The sequence below is a fragment of the Pan paniscus genome, chromosome 2 (assembly GCF_029289425.2).
Source record: "Pan paniscus chromosome 2, NHGRI_mPanPan1-v2.0_pri, whole genome shotgun sequence".
In the NCBI taxonomy this organism is placed as follows: domain Eukaryota; kingdom Metazoa; phylum Chordata; class Mammalia; order Primates; family Hominidae; genus Pan; species Pan paniscus.
Genome location: NC_085926.1, coordinates 155301709 through 155325852, shown reverse-complemented (window position 1 = coordinate 155325852; position 24144 = coordinate 155301709). Strand labels below are relative to the sequence as shown.

At 39.1% G+C, this 24144-nt stretch overlaps 1 protein-coding gene across 5 annotated transcripts in view; it reads left to right on the top strand.

Annotated features, from left to right (window-relative positions):
* Positions 1–24144, top strand: part of VEPH1 (ventricular zone expressed PH domain containing 1) — a 274555-nt gene that overhangs the window by 119436 nt on the left and 130975 nt on the right. For 4 of the 5 annotated variants that reach the window (XM_063602997.1, XM_063602998.1, XM_008956082.5 and 1 more), the window contains one exon: positions 953–1162. In XM_063602997.1, coding sequence (XP_063459067.1) covers positions 953–1162 — 210 coding nt within the window. Of the gene's footprint in view, positions 1–952; positions 1163–5130; positions 5593–24144 lie in introns of those variants that run through there. The other variant, XM_063602999.1, reaches the window with a different exon arrangement.

Below are 24144 nucleotides of genomic sequence, written 5' to 3'. Positions count from 1 at the left end.
GAAGGGGTGGTGGGAGAAGCAGGTTTTTGGCAGGGGGTGGATTATGAGTTCAACTTTGGGCAGTGGTGCTTTGTATCAGATTTGGTTTTAATACTGGAAGCTACATTTAAAGTCTACCCTACTCAAAAAATGACAAATCAAAAAGTAAATCAAACACAAACAAAAGAAACAAACAAAGCAGAAATATGGATGGGCAAATCTGTTTCACTTTTGTTGTTCAGTTTCCCACAGGTTTCCCTTTCTAGTTCTTCTATTTTAGCCAACAAAACAATTCATCAAATTATCAATATGTGACGTATTAACAGTCTTTATTCCACAAAAGAGTTCCATTTTCTCAGATAAATTTCACCTTTACATTCATATAAGCATTAAGAATCAAGAAAAAATATTAAGATAATGTGACTATGGTATAAATCATTTTGCTTTAATAATTTTATCTTATTATTACATTTTTGTGATCAAAATGGAAAATTGAAGAAAATGTGGGAGATCTTTTCTGCTTTCTTATTTTTATTTATTAAACATTTCTAAACTGGATTTCTCCATTTTGAAGGCTTTGATTAAAGTCAACAAAGATGTCCTACCTACTTAAATTGTCCTTTAAATTGCAGCTTTCATGGTGGTTGGAGGAAATGTAGCATTCCCAATAAGGAAATAACACATCAAAACTTGATTTATGAATAGTAACACTGAAGCATTATTTTAAACTTCACTCTTCAACAGCAAATCACAGATTAAAAGGAAAAGGAACTAAAGGCTCTGAAGATTTTATTGTAAATTTTAAATTCTAAACTTGGGAGATTTGCCTGCGTACCAAGGAGGGTAATAATCCCAGAATGTGTTGAGTTCAGGTTTAATGCAAAAAAAGTTTGCTTTCAAAATTAATTCCAATTTAATTAACTTTTCTCTTTCTTCCTTCTTTCTTCCCTCCTCCTCTCCTCTCTCTTTATAGGTAGTTCAGAAGTGTATTCCTTTCCTAATTGGGCATTTGAAGGATTCAACCCATAATGACATCATCCTAAACATCCTCATAGAGATAGCAGGCTATGAGCCAGTGGCTTTGAACGGTTTTCTTCCAATGCTGAAAGAGATTGGTGAGAGATTCCCCTACCTCACTGGACAGATGGCAAGGATTTATGGAGCTGTTGGGCATGTGGATGAAGTAAGTTTGGCTTTTTTCTCTCCATTCTCCTGAATTGCACTGGCACTTAATCCAACCTATTTAATAGGTTGGATTATTATGACGTGCAAATTTGTCCTGGAATTTCTGGGAGTTCCAATTTCTCTTTGACATACAAATTTGTCCTGGGATTTCTAGGAGTTCTATGACATACAAATTTGTCCTGGGATTTCTGGGAGTCCCAATTTCTCTTTCAGTCCTTTTACATGGACAATGGCCTCTGAATCAAGTAGCAGGGTTATGTGGAAGGTTTAGGAAGTGAGTCTTTTATTGCTGCTGTGTCACCTGAAGAAGGAGGGTTAAAATGGAGAGAGCACTGAAAGATTCAAGACCACTTTGCAGTAACAACAACCAATAAAAGAGCCGTATCTCATTTCAGGTTGCAATTTCTCTTAACCCAGGAGACCATCAGTAAGCACAGAATTAGATTTCATAGACTACCCTTTAATGAGAGCCCATAGCTATCATGTCAATAAGTGCCTGGGTTCAGAATGTTTTCAGTCCTCTGAATGTTATTTGGGAGAGTGAAATAAACGTTTGTGGATGTTTAAAAGTACTAGGCTAAATATTTGCATAATGGCATCTTTCAGTAGGGACAACAGGATGCCATCAGAGTTTATGGGGATTAAGAAAGTTTTCAGAAATTCAGGTTTCAAAGACATGCATGTCTCTCTGATGATTTCATGTTGGGATTTAGGATTTTTACATATTAAAATAAAAACAAATCTATAATTGACTGAGAGCTTTTCCTTGAACCCATTTATATATAATATAATTAGCTATTCAATAAGTATAAAATTGTCCAACTTTTAAAAGGAATTTCATAGTTCATTGAGTTCAATCCCTTGATTCTGCATAAGACAAAATTAAAAACAGAAACATTATGTGACTTACCCAAACTCAGATTGAGTGAGTAACCCAGTTAGAATTAGATCTTTGGTATCTTCAGAATCCATTTTCGAATTTTGTCTTAAAATGCATCTTTGGTGCTGTTTGATTATATTTCTTCTGAGAATTATAGTGAACCCCTTGAGTCCTGCCTGGCTTCCTCCTGGTTGAGGCTCTTTCTCCTCTAGCTTCCCAGAGGAGGGCGGGAGAACTGAGTTCCCAAGCCTGCACCTGTCAATGTGAGGATGGATCTTCAAAGGGGATTTCTCTGGTGTAGATGTACTTTTAGTATAATCCCTTTCTATGCACTGCTGTTGGGAATGCCTCACCACACTCTGCCTTCTGTTAATGCTTTCCCTTGCTTGTCACCTTTTCTGCCAAGAGAACCCACTGGTATGCCTGAGTGTTATCAGGCCAACTTTGCCTGACAGCTGTTTAACTGAATCTGCTGACCTTGCAGATCTTTGCAAGAACCAAAAAATTCAACCTCTGAGGTGTGAGGCCATCAAATCTTTAAAAAGTGAACTCTTTCTGCAATTTAATGGTAATTCTTTTTGTCACAGATGATTCATTAATGTACAGTAATGCACACTGGTGTTGACTAAACTCCCATGGAAGATGTAATCTGTGAAAAACAAAAAACAGTAGCCACATGCAGTATAACCATATGCAATTAAGTAACTGTCAGTTTGTCTGAACTAAGGCTGTATCCATCTATTCTTGCACTGTTATAAGGAAATACCTGGGACTGGGTAATTTATAAAGAAAAGAGGTTTAATTGGCTTGCACTTCCAAAGGCTGCAACAGGAAGCATGATGCTGGCATCTGCTCAGCTTTTGGGGAGGACTCAGGAAAACCTACAATCATGGTGGAAGGCAAAGCAGAAGAAGGCACCTCATGGCCAGAGCAGGAGGAAGAGAGAGGGGTGAGGTGCTACCCCACATCTCATGAGCACTCACTCACTATCATGAGAGCAGCAGCAAGGGGGAAATCCACCCTCGTGATCGAGTCACCTCCCACCAGGCCTCACCTCCAACATTGAGGATTACAAATCAACATGAGATTTGGGTGGCAACACAGATCCAAACCATATCAAAGGCTAACCTGAAAGAGAACAGTTCATTTGGTGACACTTGTATGACTCTCAGTGGGTACCAGGAGAAGGAGAGGTGGATCTAAATAGCCTGAGGAATAAATTATTTCACAATTCAAATTTGTTTGCTTTTTCCCCCAAAACAAATCTTTCTGGTGGTTCTGATTCACCCCCCTTCCTGGGACCCATAGCAGAGAACAATTGTAGATCAGATAATTACCAAGTATATCTGGATATCAGGATTACGCGAGGAGCTTTTAAGTAATGTCAGTCTTGGACCCCATAGAATGCCTACTAAGTCATAATCTCCTGAAAAGAGTACCAGAAGTCTGGATTTACGGGAACCTGTGCCAGGGTAATTCTGATGCAGCTATTTGTGGATCAGTATTTGGGAACTCCAGACAGAGAATATTTAAGGTGCTTTCTCTCTTAGATTTAGAATCAGGCCTTGCCCATCACCCATCATCCTGCCCTCCTCCATCAAGCCATTGCTAATTAATTTAATAATTTTCTAGACTATTGATATAGCAGCTTAGAGTAGCATTGGCTAAGAGTAACACAAAAATCCAAAACCACAATAACTTAAACAAAGACAGATATCTGATTCTCTTACACATAACGAAGTCTAGAAGGCAATCTCTCTAGAGTGCCATGTTTCAGAGACCCAGGCTCCTTCTACCTTATTGCTCTACCATTCCTGAGTGCACCAGAAAGCAATAGCTTCTGTCTCATGGTCCAAGATGACACTGTCTCCACCCATTGCATCAGTCTTTCAGCCATCAGGAAGGGGGAAGGGGAGAAGGAATCTTCCAGGCCATCAAACACAACCTTTTGTTTATAATCCATTAGCTAAATAGACTAAAGCTGAATATGACCACGTGTAGTTGCAAGGGAGACTGGAGCATGTCACCTGGATTTGGGTGGTCCCATGCCCAGTTAAACAGGGGACAAAGGTAGAAAGAATGATGAAGAACAAACAGCTGTTGCTGTTGCAGGTGGTCAATTCATTTCACATTTGTGGATCTGTTTTCTCTCCTCAAAAATTAATGGCTTTACACTGGATTACCTCCCGTATGCTCTGATATTATTTGATTCCATTTTTCCATTTTATTTAGGATCAGTCTAATAAAATTACCTATAAATGTCAGGCAGGCTCCTTTGCTCAGAAATAATGCTCTTTCTTGATTATTTGTAATGCCTGAAATATTACTGTAAGAAAGTTATTTTAGCCATAAAGAATGCTAAATTTCAGATGTCCCAAGAATAAGTGTAGTAATCTAAGCAGCTAGTAACAGCGTAATTTGAGTAAATTTGTCCAACTTTCTAAATAAAACCTTGTGGAGCAATATTTCTGAAGACCAAAAACAATAGGCAAGATGTGCATGTGTGTATATCTCTACCCAGCCTCTTTCCAAAAAGAAACAAGAAGTTCCTGAGGTACATTGAGAGGTGGGCATGAAGGCAGACGCCCAGTATGGGGTCTTGGGTACCAAAGTGAAAGGAAATGTCAACAAAGAAAGAAAGGCAAAAACTGCCCTGGAAAAGCCCCACCACTTTCTATGTGGAAAGCTTGGTCTATGGGGAGACAATGAAACATGGGACCATATAAGGCATGGGGATTTTGGGGGTGCTTGTAAGACAGCCACAGGACCCTTGTGACCTCTAGCCTTAGGATCGTCTCCCTTATCCTATTCTGGTCTCATCTAAAAATTGACTCCATTTGAAATTTTTCTCTTTGACACCAAAGTGGTCCTGTCTGTTGGGTTTAGGGGTTCAAACTGTCAGATAATTTTATTTCCAGGATTTAAAAGATTTTGGAAATACAGAAAAGCCAATCCAACTTTGAGATCCTGCTCCAACTTTTGTAATGTACAATCTATGACTGATCAGAGCATACTGACTGATCAGAGCATATAATATACAATCTATGACTTATCAGAGCATACCTCCTTTGTTTTCTGGTTTCCAGCAAACTCCATGGTTTGATCTTTAAGAAGAGCAGAGTCTTCCTGTGCGTTTGCAATCTTCAGTCCAGAATTTGGCCATGGGGGTAGAGACGGCCTGGAATCACACAAGTTATTAATTGGCTTATGCCTCACCTTCTGTGCTTGCATAAAGCCAGGTGTAAGAACTGCAGGGCTGGCTACTGGGAAATGACAGGGTGTGCCTGTCTTTCAAATGAGTGCCCATCTGGGTGAGCAGACTGTTTTCAACAGCTTGATAGCAGCATCAAAATTTTTCCATCTATATTACATTCGGCAGAGAAGAGTTGTATATATAAAACAAAAACCAAAATCCTACAGATGCTTATTTTCTCTATCTCCCAGATTAACTCAGAAATCTTTTTGCCCAAACTTAAATAAAGCCATGTTTAATAGTCATATAGTGCTTGTGTCACTGTGGAGGCCATGAATGACTCACAGAACACTTCCAGGGTAGAGAAATTTGCTTCTGGGAGAACCGATCAATTGTTGCCCTTGAGGTGCACCTTTCAGTAAAGATCTATCCAGTTCTTTATAATGTCAGGATTTGCTCCATTTCTCTGGTATGCTCAGTTGGAGTAAATTCATAAATAAGAAATAGTATTTGATTAAATATGTCCAAAACACAGCAAAAATACATGGGTCATTTTGTCTTTCTCAAATGAGAAGGTTGCAGTGGAAACCTTTCAGACAAGAGCAGAAATGACTTCTTAGTAGCACCTAAGGGTTCATTCCCCAAACAACCATCCAACAGTTTATATAAAACACTTAACACAGTTCCTGGCATATTAAAAAAAAAAATGCTTGATGGATTTCAACTAACAACAACAAAGTAACAGCAGCAATATAATAAACGAAACCTGTCTAGCTGGAGAGGCCAACGAGAGAGGGAAAAATACAAGTGTGATTGTACTTCCTCACACAAAGTCTTCTGTGGTCTCATCCACTGCCTATGGGTTATTATGCAAACTCCTTGGCATGGCCCCAGCTTCCTTCTGTAGCTTCATCTCTTACCTGTCCAGTCTACTTCATTCCCCTACATTCTGACTACTCAGGATTTTACACCCTTCCCTGCACACCCTTTACTCTGACATACGTTGAGACCTTCACAGCTTATTCTGCCTGGATAGCTTTTACCCTCTTCTCCTACTTATCTTACCTGACCCAGCTCAAATGTTGCCTCTTCTGTGAGTTCTTCCCAGTCCCCTTAGGCAAAGTTAGTCACTCCCAGTCTATACTTCCATAGTAATTTGGTTGTACCTTAAATGTGTCATGGTTGTATCTCAATTATGTCGTGTTGCAATTTGCAGGTTAATGTCTTTTTCTCCTCCCTATACCTCTCAGCTTCCAGGGGAAATAAATATTATCAAATCCATCTGAATTCATCTGTGGCCATAAGACTGAATGAGTACTTGAGAATACTGGTAATTAAGAATTTGAGGGTTGATTTCTCACTTGAACTTTGATTCCATCAAGTCTGTCTACTTATTCTAGATGACATAATTATAACTTAAGAGAGAGGAGGAGGAAATATTAGTGTGGAGAGGGCTGTATACTTCTGAGCTTATACAATCTATCTGTGATATCTAGCAGGTGAAAGATGTGAATAAAGTTGACAGGGGAATATGGAGTCATTATACAACAAACATGTGATGAGCCAAGGCCATCCATAATGGCTGCTAGGAGGTGACATAAATGAAAGATGATACTGAGTAGATTATAAAGAGATTTTCATATACGAGGCCTCAGCAGGCTGCAAATTGGTTGAAGTACAGCTCCAAGAAGGAGCACTCACCACTGTAGACTGAGCAGTGATCACCACCAAGGAACTCTCTGTGCAAGAATCCATTACATGAATGAATTTGCCTACGATGAGGGCAAAAGTAACACGGTGACTAAGAGGGTGTGCTTAGAGTCAGCCTGCCTTGATTTCAGTCCTGACTCAGCCACTCACCAGCTATGGGAAACTTACATCACCTCTCTTGACTCAGTTTCCTCATCTGTAAAATGGGAATATTATTCACCTCTTAGGTTTGTTGTGAGGATTTAATGAGTTAACCCATGTGGAACAGTATTTAGCAAATAGTAAACATTTGATAAATGTCAGCACTTTATTACTTTACTCAGCATTGTCCAAGTCTTTCTCATTGCACTTATTTGTATACAGGCTAAAACTTGACCCTAACAGACTGAAATTAGGGAGGCGAAAACTAGGGAAATGGCTTACCTTGCCTCTGCTTCTCCAAGGAAAGCAGCTGAATGGGTAGGCATATGTGGGACCAGTCAAAATCAGGAGACAGAATTGGAATGAGGCACCGTAGACAACCACATGTACATTAAAGGTGGAAAGCATAGCTGGCTACACAATTTTTCTTTTTTAGGAAATAACTGGTGTATGTAGATTTTTATTCCTTGGGGTGGAATGTATATCTGTTTTACATTTGTATCGCAGACCACCATTCGTGGGAGAAGTAAGGATAACAAAAATAATAAACCTCATTTTGTAAACCTTCATAATTTAAAATAGGCCTTGTTTTCTTGGGCCACTGGAAGTACATTGCTTTCCATAAAGGGTAGGTGGTCCCCACCTCCCCAGCTATATAAACAGCTCAAATAAGTTTGCAGCAATTTTTTAAAAACTCTTAAACTAAATATGAAGTGGTTTAAGTTAAACCCAAATTAGGTTGATGTTTCTCGTCCACGGAGGACCGAAATAGAATGTTTGTTTCCACTTTAGAGGGTTTTACTTTTTCATTATTTCCTTCCCTAATTAGACTCTCTTAGCTACGCAAGTGGTCTCTGCTCACTTGTTAGGTATTATCGTTATTATAGCCCTCTTTCCTAACATGGGTCAACTTGGAAAAGAGAACACTTTAGGAATGGCATTGATTTTTTTTTTTTTTTTTGGGAGGCCAACTTGAATTCATGTATCTTTCCATCTATTTAAGCCTCAAATAAGTGAACTGAAACAAATTTTAGTTTAATAGTCATCTTTACTTTACTTTAGGGTCTGGTCTTATTGGAAAGCACATACCAGTATGTAGCATGCACTTCATTACCATGACCCTCCTCTGTGCCAGACCTACAATGCAGTAGACCTAGTGGTAGAAACAGAGACAAGATGCTTTAAAATTTTTTTTACAAATGATCTCATAGCACGTGGAAGGATGCTATGGCCACTTGTTTTTCCTTCACTACAGACCAATACCCCGCATCTGTGAAGAATCAAATAGCATGCCCCTGAGTGCAGCCACTGCCATCGTGTGTGTTAAATCCTGTGCCCTCTGCCTTGTTTTTCTAACTAGCTGGAATATGCTGGCCAAGCACCAGGGCGTGTTCATTACATCCTCTCTGGGCTCAGAGTCATGGACACTTTTCAAGTAAAGAAGTGACACACATCTTGCCCAGGTTGCATTTCTGTGACATCCGGCAGGCCTACAAAAACACTTTCAGGAGGAAAAGGAAAAGAATGACAAAGGCAGCTGAGAGCCACATTACTGTCCTCATCCTGGCTGTTGAATAACATCCTGAGAAATGGGAGCTGGGTGGATGATTTACACCTTTAAATTACAAATCAAGACTAAAAAAAATCTGGGGTCCGTTCTACAAGAGGAAGGACCTGTGACTTAAAAGCACAATTTCCCCAGGGATGATAAACTTAGTTAAAACATTGGTAGGTTCAATGACTTTGGGGATACATTTTCTTAAGCCTTGGTTGGTGCCAGTGGCTGCTACTTAATATTATAAAACTGACATGAATTGGGGAAGGATTTTTTTCCAAAATGAAAATAGCTTTTATTTTTGTTTGTATTGTTAAAAAGGGTACATGTTAACTGTAAATAATATTAGTAATAAACCTCTTACAAAGTATAAGGAAAACAAAGGCAAACTTTGAGTACATACAAAATATACTTTCAAATAAGAGTATTGATATTGCATATCCTCTCTCCCTCAGTGATATAGGGTGGAGCTGCTGATTCTTTCTAACTGTAAGACCCAGTACTGGTGATGGGGACACAGAGGAGAGAAAGACATGGTCCCTGCCCTAGAGGATCTCACAACTGGGGATGAGGAAGATGTAAAGACAGATAATTGGAATTTAATTTGGTACTTGCTGTTACTGAATTTTGAACTGGACCAGGAAGGAAGAAACTAACCCCATGTGGGGGAGTTTTAGGAGAGCATTATAAGTTTGGCTTGTAAGATGATAGGGTTATGTCAGGGGAAGAGGAGGAAGGTATCCATGGGGAAGTCACCGCATTCAGTGGCAGTCAGCCAGGAAAAGGCTGTGAGTCTTCTAGAAACCATGAAGCATTTCAAGTGCTTGGAGCATAGGATGAATAATGGAGGGGAGGGGGAGAGATGCGGCTGGACAGTGGGCTGGGGTCAGATTATGAAAATTCCATATTGATTAGCAGATAGTTCCTGTTTTCTTCCTTCTCTCAGCTGATTCTAGGAACAGTACTTTATTTCCCTTCATAGTGTGGATAAGTAAATGTAATCCTATGTACCTTAGCGTTCCCAAGAAACTAAAGAGCTGGTGAAAGGACAAACAGTTCCCAAAATACTTGCAAATGTAGAGTAGTAAATAATGGTTACAAAAGTTACATGTTGCAAAAATTTTCAACAATGTCTTGTAATTATTAACTGTAATTTGGGCCAACTGACCAAATCCACAGAAGACCTGCAGTTCCCTGTGAGCTGGGACAGTTTGGCAAGTCCCATAGCATGGCTGCACATAGAAGGAGTGTCTGCAAGACCAGGATCACACTCCAGAAATCGGCAGCCTGGTCCCCGCAGACTTGATCTTCCTCCTTCCAGAGGAGGACGATCTGACTTTCCTACACTGGTGTCTGTGAGGGAAGTAGGTGCCTGCCTCAAGAAAGACAGGAAGCCACCACTTAGTAAGTGCCCTTTCTAGCCATGAGCCTAACAAGTGAACAAATCTCAGATTCACCAGAAAGGACAACTGGGCATTGGCAGCAGGTGAGTTGAAGAGGACGAAGCAGTCGCTAATTCCAGCTCAAATCCTGCTGCTCTTTTAAGATGATAGCAGGTCCTTGCCCTGCCTGTAGCCCTCAGACTGAAATCACTTGACTTCCAACTATTTCCAACAGCCAGTATTTGCATTTCTTTGCCTATGGCTTCCCCAACTTCACAAGCCATTCTGCTAACACACATGGCGTATGCATATGTGAGGAATGAATGCTGTCCCATGGCATCCTACAACCAGTGATGGGAGTTGGTGTTTTGTAAACTTCCAAAACTCCTTTACCCCTCAAATGAAATAAACTCTCCCTAGAATTTCCCAGGCTACTTTTTGAGCTGTTTCCCTTCTCTTTCTCACTCTTCTGTTCCCCTATTGGTTTCCTGAAGTTTTCAAATAAATGATTTGCACTTAAATCATCTCAGGGTCTGTCTGTTTCTGGAAACCCCAATCCAAGACAAAGACATTTCTAGGACTTTCCCAAGCCATTGCAATCTGCCCTGCTGTGAATATTTGAGAACATACATCTATAACACAGAGTTTAGCATCTGATGGTTTTCTGGTTGCATTTGCTTTTCATTTATTTAGTGCATGAATACACACACTCCCAACCCACCATAAGCACTCTGAAGGAAGGAACCATACCTTACACCTCCTCGTGGCCCTGGCATAACCCCCCTCAAGTAATTAGCTCATAGCAGGTGGCTCACAGGTACTTGCCAACTAACTGTTCCATAGAGGCTGAAACTTGGCTGACCATCAGTGTCTTGTACTAGTAGATGGCATCTGATGACACGGCAGGTTGTGTTTGAGGAGGTCAGGAAAACTATAGACATTGGGTTCCAGTCAACAGTTATGGATACTGGTTTTTCAGGATCTGTCGGTCTCCATCCCATGTGGTCCCCAAAGTGTCCGGACCAGCAGCATTGAGTGTTACTCAGAAACTTAAATCAGAATCCATAATTTAACAAGACGCCCAGGTGGTGTGTATGCACATGAAAGTGTAAGTAGTACTGCTCCTGAGGATCCAGGCCCTACAGGATTTATCTGCTATAGAACCTGAGGGAGTCTAGACATGCCCGCATATATACTACATGCTTGATGCATATATGTTTCCAGACACACACACAGCTATACCCAATTTTCTTTGCAAGACCCACTTGTTTTTATGTAAATAATCAGTAACTTTTAACAGTCATAATCTTTGACAATATCAGCATATACATGAAGTCAGGAAATATCATGCATTACCTACAATACAGTTTATGAATATTTATCACACACCTGCTGTATGCAAGGCACTGTATGCAAGTGCAAAGTTAAATAAAATCCAATCCCTCTGCTATAAAAAGGGGCTTTTTTATTCACTTAGAAATGATACTTTACTCACTTGAGCCCAGGAGTTCAAGGCAGTGAGCTATGATTGTGCCACTATATTCCAGTAGCACAATAAAAGAAAAGAAAAAAAAGATCCTTTAATAGGCAAAAATTGTGATGCATTGACACTTTTGTGTAATATTCTTAGAATTCCTCACTCCATCCCCACTCCTGTATAAAGGGAGAGGGTGTTCCTAAATAATGGTTTACACGGAATATCACAGGTGGGTATGTACAAGTCTTTTCTATTGCTTAAGTTCTTGTTTTTATTTTTTAATGTTATTTGATTTTTTTTTTGTAGCTCAAGTAGGATCTGAAAGCATTCCCAGAACTCCCTATAGGATTTGACACAGAGGTATTATCACTATGATGTAAAATCATGTAACAATTGTACTCTCAAAATATATGAGGACAGGAATTGGAAGTAGATGAATTTTGTTGCAAAGCCATGACTAACTATACTGTCTTGAAATTATATTTACATTTCAGCCTTCTTCATTATTTATCAAAAAAGTAAAGCCTGAATTTATTTTGTAGTGAGTAGGGCTTAGGAACTTGGTACTGGTTTACATGAACAGAGCTGAAGCCCTCTAAGAAAATATGCATCTAACAGTTGGCTTAGCAACAATACACTATCACACTAAAATGTTCACAGGTATAGATCATAATATTAACCAGATGGTTGCTGTCATCTACGTGTATTCATGTAGATAACATGTAAGAAATTACACTGAGAGGGTATCTTGACATCAGTTTATTTCTTGCTAAGTAATAAAGTAAATGAATAACTATTTATTGCTTTTTAAGATTAACAAATATGAGATAAATAGAAAATAAATGTTTCCATAACTGTTGATGAGTAAATGAAAGTGGTCTGGGTAATGTTTCCCAACCTTCAGTGCAGTATAGATCCTATAAAGGTCTAAACATCTAACAATTCACTCAGAAAAGTAGAAAATAAACCTTTCTAACCATCTTGCTTCATTGAAATCTCTATTTACTATGTGTGGTTGATTTTTTAAATCTCTGGATTAGACTAAACTCCTACTCCTGTCTACATTCTCTCCAGCTCTTCCTTCTGCTTTAAGAGGGCAAACTTCCTTCCGCTTTAGGCAGCATTCTCCCACAATAAGGGTTCCTATCTCATTCAAATCTTCATTTCTTCATCCAGAAGAGTTTCCAGAGCCCACCTTCTCCATGACAGCTACACATTTCTAAAGCACTGTTTGTCTACCAACTCCTCCTTCTTGACTAGTAAATACAAAATAAAGCTAGGGGGTAAGAGAGTGATAGAGGGGCAACAGCAAAAGTTACAAATGTTCCCTGAAGGAAACAATTCTACCTTCCCTCATCTTATGAAGTGAGAATAACCTCAAAGCCAAGATGCATGGATTTGAGCATCCCATACAATGTACATAATAGGCACTATAGATACAGTGAAGTGACTCTTCTGTTCTTCTATTGAAAAATGGCAAGATTAAACCATTGTTAAGATCTCAACATAACCCTATCTAAAAGTCCTAAACTGTTTTACTCTATTTCCACCATTTACGTAAAGGGGAGCTACAAATGAGTGGAAACAAGTTTGGAAACTGATGGTTTTCTCCAGGCAAGCATATTTCGGACTTTTTCTTCTGCAGACATCCTAACTAGGGGTATCTTCACAACCCCATTCTATTAACTGAAATTTGCTTCCATTCATTTATTCACTCGTTCATTCTCTGCTTACTTCTAGAAAGCAGTTAAGGCAGTTCACAAGGAATCACAGTTGCTGCGAAACCAAAAAAAAAAAAAAAATTAAGGAAAAATCCTTGAACTAAAATAGGGAGTGTTAGAAGGTTTGGTGGGTAAGGTACCAGAGAAATTATTACTACATCAAACTTTCCCTAGCTAAGGAAATCACCAATCCAAGGCAAGGTTTACACTTTTGCAAAATGCATTTTTCCATTTTATTCTTCTCTATAAGTAATGAAATATACCCAAATCTTTCTGTCTAACCTGTATTTTGGGTGTTACATCTCAACTACCATGAATAAAACATCCTGGCTATTTGTTTTGAAAATAAGTAGGTGCAAAGAAAAATAGGCACCTTGCATCTAATTATCTAATGAGTAAATTATGTCATGTAATGAGTAAATTATGGAAAGTTCAATTGTAGCTGATGTATAGTTCAACTGAGTTAAATCTTACCATATTGTTCCTTTTTCTAATGAGCTAAAAGCATATACTTTTTTCCTGGCAAAAAGTTCAAATACAATCAGCCTCTCTCTTTTTATTTCTATTTTCTTTCTTTTTGGACCCATAATAGGCATCATTCTTCAAAATGATTTCCATGATTGGGCCAGAAGGCCTGTGGTTACTTTTCTCTTTCACTCGGAGATTGCACCTCATTTACTAAACAGATATTGTGTAATTAAAGATGGGCTGTTTCTTTGAGTTCTCTAGAAATTTTTCAATTCTAAAGTCCCCAGTGGTCTTTCAAAAAGTTTGTTTAATTGAAGCAAAAGAAATAGTGGGGCCATTGTTCAGGATAATCAGTGAGAGGTCATTTACATGAGGGGACTATGGCATGGTGGGAGAAGAAAATGTGGCTAAGTATAATTCATTCTGGGTCCCTTGAGCCCACACAAAAGATTTACCTTTAAGAGGCTAAGTTCCCAAGCCCCTAGTTTTTAGAGAGTAAATCCAAACTATAGAACCTCTAAATCTTTTATCAATTCATAAAATAATACTATGTTTTTTAGCTAAAATTAGATAGACTTCCATAAGCTTTAAGATTCTGTAATTATTTGGGGTCAGTGCAACAAAAAAAATGCTGGAAAATAAACTCTTAGCACAAATGGAGGGGGATTTGGGTTTTTAAACACATACATGGCCACATTGAATGCCATTTAGGGAAAAATAATTTGAAATTGAAAAAAACTTATTTGACAGCAGACCATGTCAAGTTTTCTGCCCTTTAAAAAATTCAAACTAAAGACATAATTTATTGTCTCAAATAGCATAGCATAAAGTTAAGCTACCTCTCATATCCTCTGATTTCTATTTTAAGTCCTAAGTCAATTTCATTCAAACATCTTTTTGGGAAAGATATACTAAGTTCCACACTTAACTTTAGCCATAATTGTTTCATAATTAAAAAATTATACCTTGCTTTTTTTCTCAAGGGTGGGGTTTACTTTAGCATTCTGTGCCAAATGCATAGACCTGAACTAAATCCAACTTATCCTTAATTTTTAACATGTTACAAAATTTAAGATTCATATAAAACAAAGAATACATCTGTTTTCATCAGCTATTTCTTAACTTTTATTACTGGGATTTATTTTTAAAAATTGTTTTGCCCAGACAGCTTTGTTTTACTAAGCGTGATTTATTACTCTCCCATGAGCCCACAGAAAGTGCGTGTTCCTGAATCAAAAACAATGAATAATGGAAACTTATTCCTTTTACAATTGATTAAATGATCACTTAAAATATGTAAATATGTTTAAATTCTAATAGGGTTTTTTTAATCAATGGGTAGAAAAATATATTCAATTACCCCAAGCTGATATACAGAAAAATTGAGACATAATCAAAAGATAAAAGAAAGAATTGAAGAAAGTGACTTTTGTAATGCTATTCTAAAATTCGGCTCAAAGTTGGAGAATTATCTACCTAAGAGAGAGAGTAACAAGATTTTTATTTATTTATTTTCTGCTTTGTTCCACAAAAAAAAATATTTCAGGCAGCTTGCCTCTTGATGTTCTGTTAAAAGATTATTGACTCTTAGCTTTTGAATATGATTAACATTTGATGTCTACTTTCTTGGCAAGAATTTTACATGTATTTTATGCTAATATTTTAAGGCTAAAAGAGCATTTTCTTGTCTGCATGGCATAATTTTTAAAGAATGAAATTTATTAATTGTAAAAATATCTTGGAATTTAAAGATTACTAGATAGCTTGACCTTTACTGGCTTCCATACTTCAATAACAGCAAATTTTTGAAGAATTGAAAAGACTGCAATATTTTTACTTCAGAAATAGGAAAAGACTGAAAAAGACTGAGGAATAATTACAAATAGAAAATGATATAGATATCTAGATATCTAAAATAATGAGCTAAATTTGGGTTCAGGTCACAAAGAAAAGTTTAAGTTGTATAGTGTTTTGATGTAATCACGTAACTGCTTTTAAAGGAGAGATTGGCTTTCTTGGTGAAATGTTGAAGATATTTCAATTCTAGGTAAAGTTTTTTGCAAGTTACCAAAACACTGGCTCACATTTGCTTATATTGAGTTGGTTTTGGGGTCTTAGACATTTCTAGAACTTCCCAACCATTATCAATTCTCAATATAAATTAACTGGGAAAAATTAAAGGGCTATATAGCTTCTAAAATGGCTTGTTTTCATTTTTGTGATAATTCAAATCTTTCTGCATTCATGTTTAAGATTTTTGATACTCAAGTAATAATAACTAATGTTGATTTAACATTTCTGTATGCCAGGCATTTTTTAACTCATTTTTTTTTAACTCACTGAAGTCTCACAATCTATGATGGTCAGTATTAGGTGTCAACTTGACTGGATTGAGGGATGCCTAGATGGCTGGTAAAGTATTGTTTTTGGGTGTGCTGGCCCATTTGTTGAGTGACCTGAAAGGCATCTAGTTTTGAGTGGGGCCAAGACCAGAAGTCTCTGCAACAGGTCTAAACTACTGTGCAAGCTGCTGTACCTCTGGGGCCATATGACTCAGCAGATCTAGTGGTGCGTGAGGTATCAGTGGCAGATAGGGATGCTGTCGGGAGCCTTTGGGAGGTCCTCATAGGTGAATCATAGTTGAGCCCGCCCTTTAGGATTCTAGAGCAAGGCTCTATCATCTTCTGCAGATAACTCCTTTTTTTTTTCTTTTCTTTGAGACAGAGTCTCACTCTGTTGCCAGGCTGGAATGCAGTGGCGTGATCTTGGCTCACTGCAACCTCCACCTCCCAGGTTCAAACAATTCTTCTGCCTCAGCCCCCTAAGTAGCTGGGACTACAGGTGCGCACCACCATGCCCAGCTAATTTTTGTATTTTTAGTAGAGATGGTGTTTCACCATATTGGCCAGGATAGTCTCGATCTCCTGACCTCGTGATCCACCCACCTTGGCCTCCCAAAGTGCTGGGATTACAGGCTTGAGCCACCGCTCCTGGTCGACAACTCCTTTTGAGAGACAGCTTTGGCCTGCTACTGGGCCTTGGTAGAAACTGAATATTTGACTACAGATCACCAAATTTGTATGTGACCTGAACTGCCTATCATGAACTGGGTGCTTTCTGACCCATCAAGACAAAATTGGGTGTGCACTGCAGTATGCCATCATCAAAGAGAAGTGGTATATACGTGATCAGGGTTGAGCAGGTTGTGAGAACACAAATAAGTTACATGAAGAAGTAGCTTAAATGCCCATGGTCTCCACTCCTGCTACCCTGCCTTCTGTCTCCCAGCCTGTACCTATGGCCTCATGGGGAGTTTCCTGTGATCGGTTGACAGAGGAAGAGACGAGGGCATGGTTTACAAATGGCTCTGCATGATATGTGGCACCAACCAAAAGTAGACAGCTGCAGCACTATAGGACCTCTCTGGGACATGCCTGAAGGACAGTGGTAAAGGAAAATCTTCCCAGTGGGGAGAACTTCAAGCAATGCATGTGGTTGTGCACTTTGCTTAGAAGAAGATGTAGCCAGACATGCAGGTATATACATGGGTTGTAGCCAGTGGTTTGGCTGGATGATCAGGGACTTGGAAGGAATATGATTAGAAAATTGATGACACAGAACAATAGACAAGCAGAGAGCCAAATCATGAATGAAGTCCCATTCACAATTGCTACAAAGAGAATAAAATACCTAAGAATACAGTTAACAAGGGAAGTGAAGGGCCTTTTCAAAGAGAACTACAAACTGCTGTTCAAGGAAATCAGAGAGGACACAAACAAATGAAAAAACATACCATACTCATTGATAGGAAGAATCAATATCATGAAAATGGCCATACTGCCTATAGATTCAATGCTATTCCCACTAAACTACCATTAACATTCTTCACAGAATTAGAAAAAACTACTTTAAAATTCATATGGAACCAAAAAAGAGCCCGTATAGCCAAGACAATCCTAAACAAAAAGAATAAAGCTGGAGGAATCACGCTATCCAACTTCAAACTGTACTACAAGACTACAGTAACAAAACAGCAGAGTACCAGTACAAAAACAGACACATAGACCAATGGAACAGAATAGAGATCTCAGAAATAAGACCACACATCTACAACCATCTGACCTTCAACAAACCTGACAAAAAGCAAGCAATGGGGAAAGGATTCCCTATTTAATAAATGGTGCTGGGAGAAGTGGCTAGCCATATGTAGAAAATTGAAACTGGATCCTTTCCTTATACAAAAATTAACTCAAGATGGATTAAAGACTTAAATGTAAAACTCAAAATGATCAAAACCCTAGAAGAAAATCTAGGTAATATCAGTCAGGACATAGTCATGGGCAAAGATTTCATGATGAAAATGTCAAAAGCAATTGCAACAAAAGCAAAAATTGACAAATGGGATCTAATTAAAGAGCTTCTGCACAGCAAAATAAACTATCATCAGAGTGAACAGATAATCTACAGAATGGGAGATTTTTGCAATCTATCCATCTGAAAAAGTCTAATACCTAGAATCTACAAGGAACTTAAATTTACAAGAAAAAAAACCAAACAACCCAATTAAAAAGTGGACAAAGAACATGAGTAGCCACTTCTCAAAAGAAGACATACATGTGATCAACAAACATACGAAAAAAAGCTCAACATCACTGATCATTAAAGAAATGCAGATCAAAACCACAATGAGATATCATCTCACACCAGTCAGAATGGCAATTATTAAAAAGTCAAGAAACAACAGATGTTGGCAAGGCTGTGGAGAAATAGGAATGCTTTTACACTATTGGTGGGAATGTAAATTAGTTTACCCATTGTAGAAGACAGTGTGGCGATTCCTTAAAGACCTAGGAGGCAGAAATACTATTTGACCCAGCAATCTCATTACTGGGTATATACACAAAGGAATATAAATCATTCTGTTGTAAAGATACATGCACTAGGATGTTCACTGCAGCACTATTCACAATAGCAAAGACATGGAATCAACACAAATGCCCATCAATGATAGACTGGATAAAGAAAATGTGGTACATATACACCATGGAATATTATTCAGCCATAAAAAGGAATGAGATCATGTCCTTTTCCTTTGCAGGAACATGGATGGAGCTGGAAGTCATTATCCTCAGCAAACTAAAACAGGAACAGAAAATCAAACACCACATGTTCTCACTTAAAAGTGGGAGCTGAACAATGAGAACACATGGACACAGGGTGGGGAACAACACACACTGGGGCCTGCAGCGGGGGTGGGGCAAGGGAGAGCATCAGAAAGAATAGATAATGCATGCAGGACTTAATACCTAGTGATGGGTTGATAGGTGCAGCCAAACACTATGGCACACATTTACCTATGTAACAACCCCGCACATCCTGCACATGTATCCCAGAAGTTAAAATACAATTAAATTTAAAAGAAAATTGGTGACACAGAGAAGGAAACAACAAACACTGGGGTCTACTTGAGGCGGGAGGGTGGGAAGAGGGAGAGGAGCAGAAAAGATAACTATTGGGTACTGGGCTTAATACCTGGGTGATGAAATAATATGTACAACAAACCCTCATGATATGTGTTTACCTATGTAACAAACCTTCACTTGCACCCCCAAACCTAAAATAAAAGTTAAAAAAAAAAAGAAAATTGGTGACAAAGAAATTTTTGGGAAGAGATATGTGGATGGATCTGAGTGGCCAAAAACTGAAGATATTTGTGTCCCCTGTGTACACTCAGCAAAGGATGACCTTGGAGAGGAGGATTTTAATAATCAAGTGGATATGATGACCCACTCTGTTGACACCATTCAGGCTCTTTCCCCAACCACTCCTGTCATCACACAATGGACTTATGAACACAGTGGCCATGGTGTCAGAGAAGGAGGTTATTCATGGGCTCAGCAACATGGACTTCCACTCACAAAGGCTGATCTGGCTACTGCCATCGCTGACTGCCCTGTCTGCCAGCAGCAGAGACCAGCAATGAGCCCTCTATATGGCACTATTCCTTGGGGTGTTCAGCCAGCTACCTGTGGCAGGTTGATTACATTGGACCACTTCCATTATGGAAGGGACAGGATTTGTTCTTACTGGAATATTCTTACTCAGGATATGGATTTGCCTTTCCTACATGCAATTCTTCTGCCAAGAGTACCATCCATGGACTTGCAGAACTGCCTTGTCGACTGCCATGGTATTACACATAGCATTGCTTTTGACCAAGGAACTCACTCTACAGACAGAAATGCAGCAATGCATTCATGATCATGGCATTCACTGGTCTTACCATGCTCCCCTTGATCCTGAAGCAGCTGGCTTGAGAGAACAATAGAATGGCTATTTGAAGTCATAATTACAATGCCAACCAGGTGACAATACTTTGCAGGGCTAGGGCAAAGTTCCCCAGAAGGCTGTATATGCTCTGAATCAGCATCTAGTATATGGTACTGTTTCTCCCATAGGTAGGATTCATAGGTCCAGGAATCAATGGGTGAAAGTAGAAGGGACACCACTCACCATTACCCCTAGTGAGCCACTAGCAACATTTTTGCTTCATATTCCCATGACATTATGTTCTGCTGGCTTAGAGGCCTTAGTTTCAGAGTGAGGTATGCTGCTCTCAAGATAGTAAGTTCTCATGAGATCTGGTTGTTTAAGTGTGTGGCACCTTCCCACCCTTGTTCTGCATTCACCATGTGATCTGCCTACTCCTGCTTTGCCTTCTGCCGTGAGTAAAACTCCCTGAGGCTTCCCACAGAAGCAGATTGCAGAACTATGCTTCATGAACAGCCTGCAGAACCATGAACCAATTAAACCTCTTATAAATTACCCAGTCTCGAGTATTCTTTATAGCAATGCAAGAATGGACTAACACATGACTCCTCTATGAGACAGATACTGTGATTAACCCCTTTTAATAAACTGAGCCATGCAAGGTTAAATAACTTGCCCAAGGTCCATGTCTGGTTAGCTACAGTGCCAGATTCAAACTTAGGAAAAAGCTTCTGAACCCACTTTATAAACAACTATATTATTGCACTTGCCTTCTCAGACAAATAAGGCACAGCTAGGAAGGCTTTACATGGTACTACTACCTTTTCATTCCTCGAAGGTAAAATTTGCCATATTAATGTTTATCCAAAGAAAATCTTTCACATGTATTGACATTTTGAACAGTCGACACTTTCCTTGCTAGTCCCTTACCCATCAATTCTACTTTGCATGCAGTAAGAAAGCCTCTTGAAACCCAAATGCTGGATAATATCTCTGGGATGGAGAAACTTAACCCATCACTCAGACAGATCAGCTGAATCCAACAGAAAGGTGGTGCTAGCAGGGTTTTAGTAGCTTTGTCTCAGTTGTGGTTCTGGATTTTCTAAAGTGGCTCTAAACCCACCAGCCAATGAGAGTATTTGAGATTTTATTTTAAGGCTTAATATCTCAAGCTCTGAACAAACAACAAAACTGGAGGTAACAAAAGTCTTCCAATAGAATAGGAAAAACAATCATATACCTGCAGTATATAGAAATTTACCTCCTCCAGAGTGATGACCGCTGGTTAAAAATGGCTTTTAAAACCTGATATTGGTTTCTCTGCAAGGGAAGTATGAAGAAGAAAGAGAGATGGGGTAGGAAGGGGCTCACAGATGCTGCCAATGTTATTGATAATTTCCTGTTACATTACATATATTTATATATATTATTTCATATGTAGCATATATTCCATAATGTCAAAGAAAAATACAATCATTGAATATTTGCTATGTGCCAAATAGTATACCTGATATCGAAAACAGTAATCTTTATAATAAAACATTCAGGCTGTACTAAGTAACTTATTTTTAAATTCATTGATATTTCTGGCATCATCAGATCATATTAAAAATAAGACTAATAATAACAATTCATTGATAGCATTGTTTTATCACCTACTCTATGCTAGATACTTTACAATTATTTTTTCATTGTTCCTCACAACATCATGAAGAAGTTGTGTCAGCTAAGATGAATTTGGTAATAGCATATGCAACTAAAGCTGATTCAGAAGAAAAATATTTATTATCTCCTATAACAAGAAGCCTGGAAAACAGGGTGGGTCCCAGGTTTGTTCAGAAGTTCCACAACATCATCAAGAACTCTTGATAAGCTTCTTTCTATTCTCTCTCTACCATCATCATTATATTTGAATTGGTCCCATAAACATACCCTCACACTTGCAAAGATAACTGCCCAGATCCAGGTAGTGCATATAGGTACAACAATGTCTGGTTAAGGAACAGGAATGTGTTCTTCCATCTCTTTTTATCTGGGAGGAAAACATTTTTCAGTAGTCTTCTACCCCAGAAAACTTCACATCAGGTCCAGTTGCCCAGGATTAAATCACATACCCATGCCCTAGTTTAAAAGGAGCCTGAGAAATAGAATAGCTATTTTCACTTTATAGCAGGCTGGGGGTTATACCAATAAGAAAGATGGGGATAGGGTGAGATACGATTAGTGATAGGCAATCAAAAGTATCTGCCGCCGAACTGTTAGCTCCAATCTACAGATGAAGCTTAGGCTCAAAGTGGTTAAATAAGATGCTGTGCCTTTTAAATGCACCATTTAGACCAAGCTTGTCCAATCCACAACCTGTAGGCCACATGAGGCCCAGGACAGCTTTGAATGCAGCCCAACACAAATTCATAAACTTTCTTAAAATATTATGAGATTTTTTTGTGATTTTTTTTTTAGCTCATCAGCTATTATTAGTGTTAGCATAGTTTGTGTGTGGCCCAAGACAATTCTTCTTCTTCCGATGTGGCCCAGGGAAGCCAAATGATTGTACACCCCTGATGTATACCATTGATATAGTTTGGCTATGTCACTGCTGAAATCTTATATTGAATTCCCACATGTGGTGGGAGGGACCCGGTGGGAGGTAATTGAATCATGGGGGCATATCTTTCCCATGCTGTTCTCGTGATAGTGAATAAGTCTTATGAGATCTGATGGTTTTAAAAAGAGGAATTCCCCTACATACGTGCTCTCTCTTTGCCTGCTGCCATCCATGTAAGACATGACTTGCTCCTTCTGCCATGATTGTGAAAATGGACTAATACAACCATTTACATTCAAGGTTGATATTGATATATGAGGTTTTGATACTATCATGAAGTTGTTAGCTGGTTGCTTTGTAGTTTCTATTGTGTGGTTGCAGGCTATGTACTTAAGTGTGTTTTTGTTTTATTATTTAGCAGGTATCATTCTTTCATTTCATGTTTAGAACTCCCTTAAGGATCTCTTCTAAGGCTGATCTAGTGTTAACAAATTCTCTTACAGCTTCCTTGTCTGGACAATATTTTATTTTTCCTTCATTTATGAAGCTTTAGTATGGCGGGGTATGAAATTCTTGGTTGAAATTTCTTTTCTTTAAGAGTGCTAAAATAGGCCCCCAATCTCTCCTTGCTTGTTTCTGTTAAGAAGTCTGTTAGCGTGATGGGATTGCCTTTGTATGTGACCTGCCCTTTTTCTCTAGCTGCCTTTAAGATTTTTCTCTTTAGCATTGACTTTGGACAATCTGGTAGTTACATTCCTTGGTGATGTTCATTTTGTATGGTATCTCACAGGCATTCTCTGGATTTCTTATGTGTAGATGCCTACCTCTCTAGCAAGATTAGGAAAGTTTTTGTGAATTATTCCCTCAAATATATTTTCCGGGTGTTTTACTTTTTCTCCTTCTTTATCAGGAATGTCTGATTGGTATGTCACTTTACATAATCCCATATTTCCCAAAGACTCTGACCTGAGTCTTTGGACTGCACAGTGTCTGTGCAGCCATGCCGCTGGTAATGGCTGACTTTATATGTACCTGGATTAAAAATGGCATCCCGCCATCAGTCCCAGGTCTGGGAAAGTGCAGTTTTTCCCATTGTCTTTCCCTCAGAATATCTCCAAGAGCCTCTCCCCAAGTTAGCTCTAGGGCTTGAAAGAAACAAACTGCTCTCCCTCAGCTTGGGTGGCTTGGATCCCCAGTGGAAAAGTGAGTCACAAAGGAGGCTCTCTGCCTCTCATGTACTGATGACACAGGATTCTTTTGGTGCTGCTTTGGCAGCTGGAAACCTCTATGGCCAGCGGCACCTCTGCCCAAGTTTTCCTTGTGACCATTGGGCTGGCTCTGCCCACTCAGCCTGGCAGGCTGTGCTTGACTCACACTACTGGCCCAGACCCCATGCCCACCACAGGTGAGACAGGCGTGGAATGGCAAGGGGTGTGTGAGTGACAAAGTACAAGATCTGGCCGCAGCAAGCCAGGTACACCAGCTACTGCGGCAGGCAGCTCCAGGCATCAGCAGAGTTGCAAGTTCCATGCAAGGCTGTGGCTGGACCAGGCATGCCTCAAGCAGCTTCCGCTTTGGGTGCTGGCATCTGGACAAGAGGAATGTGGTGGTGCCCAAAAACTTGGAGATGCCAGCAAC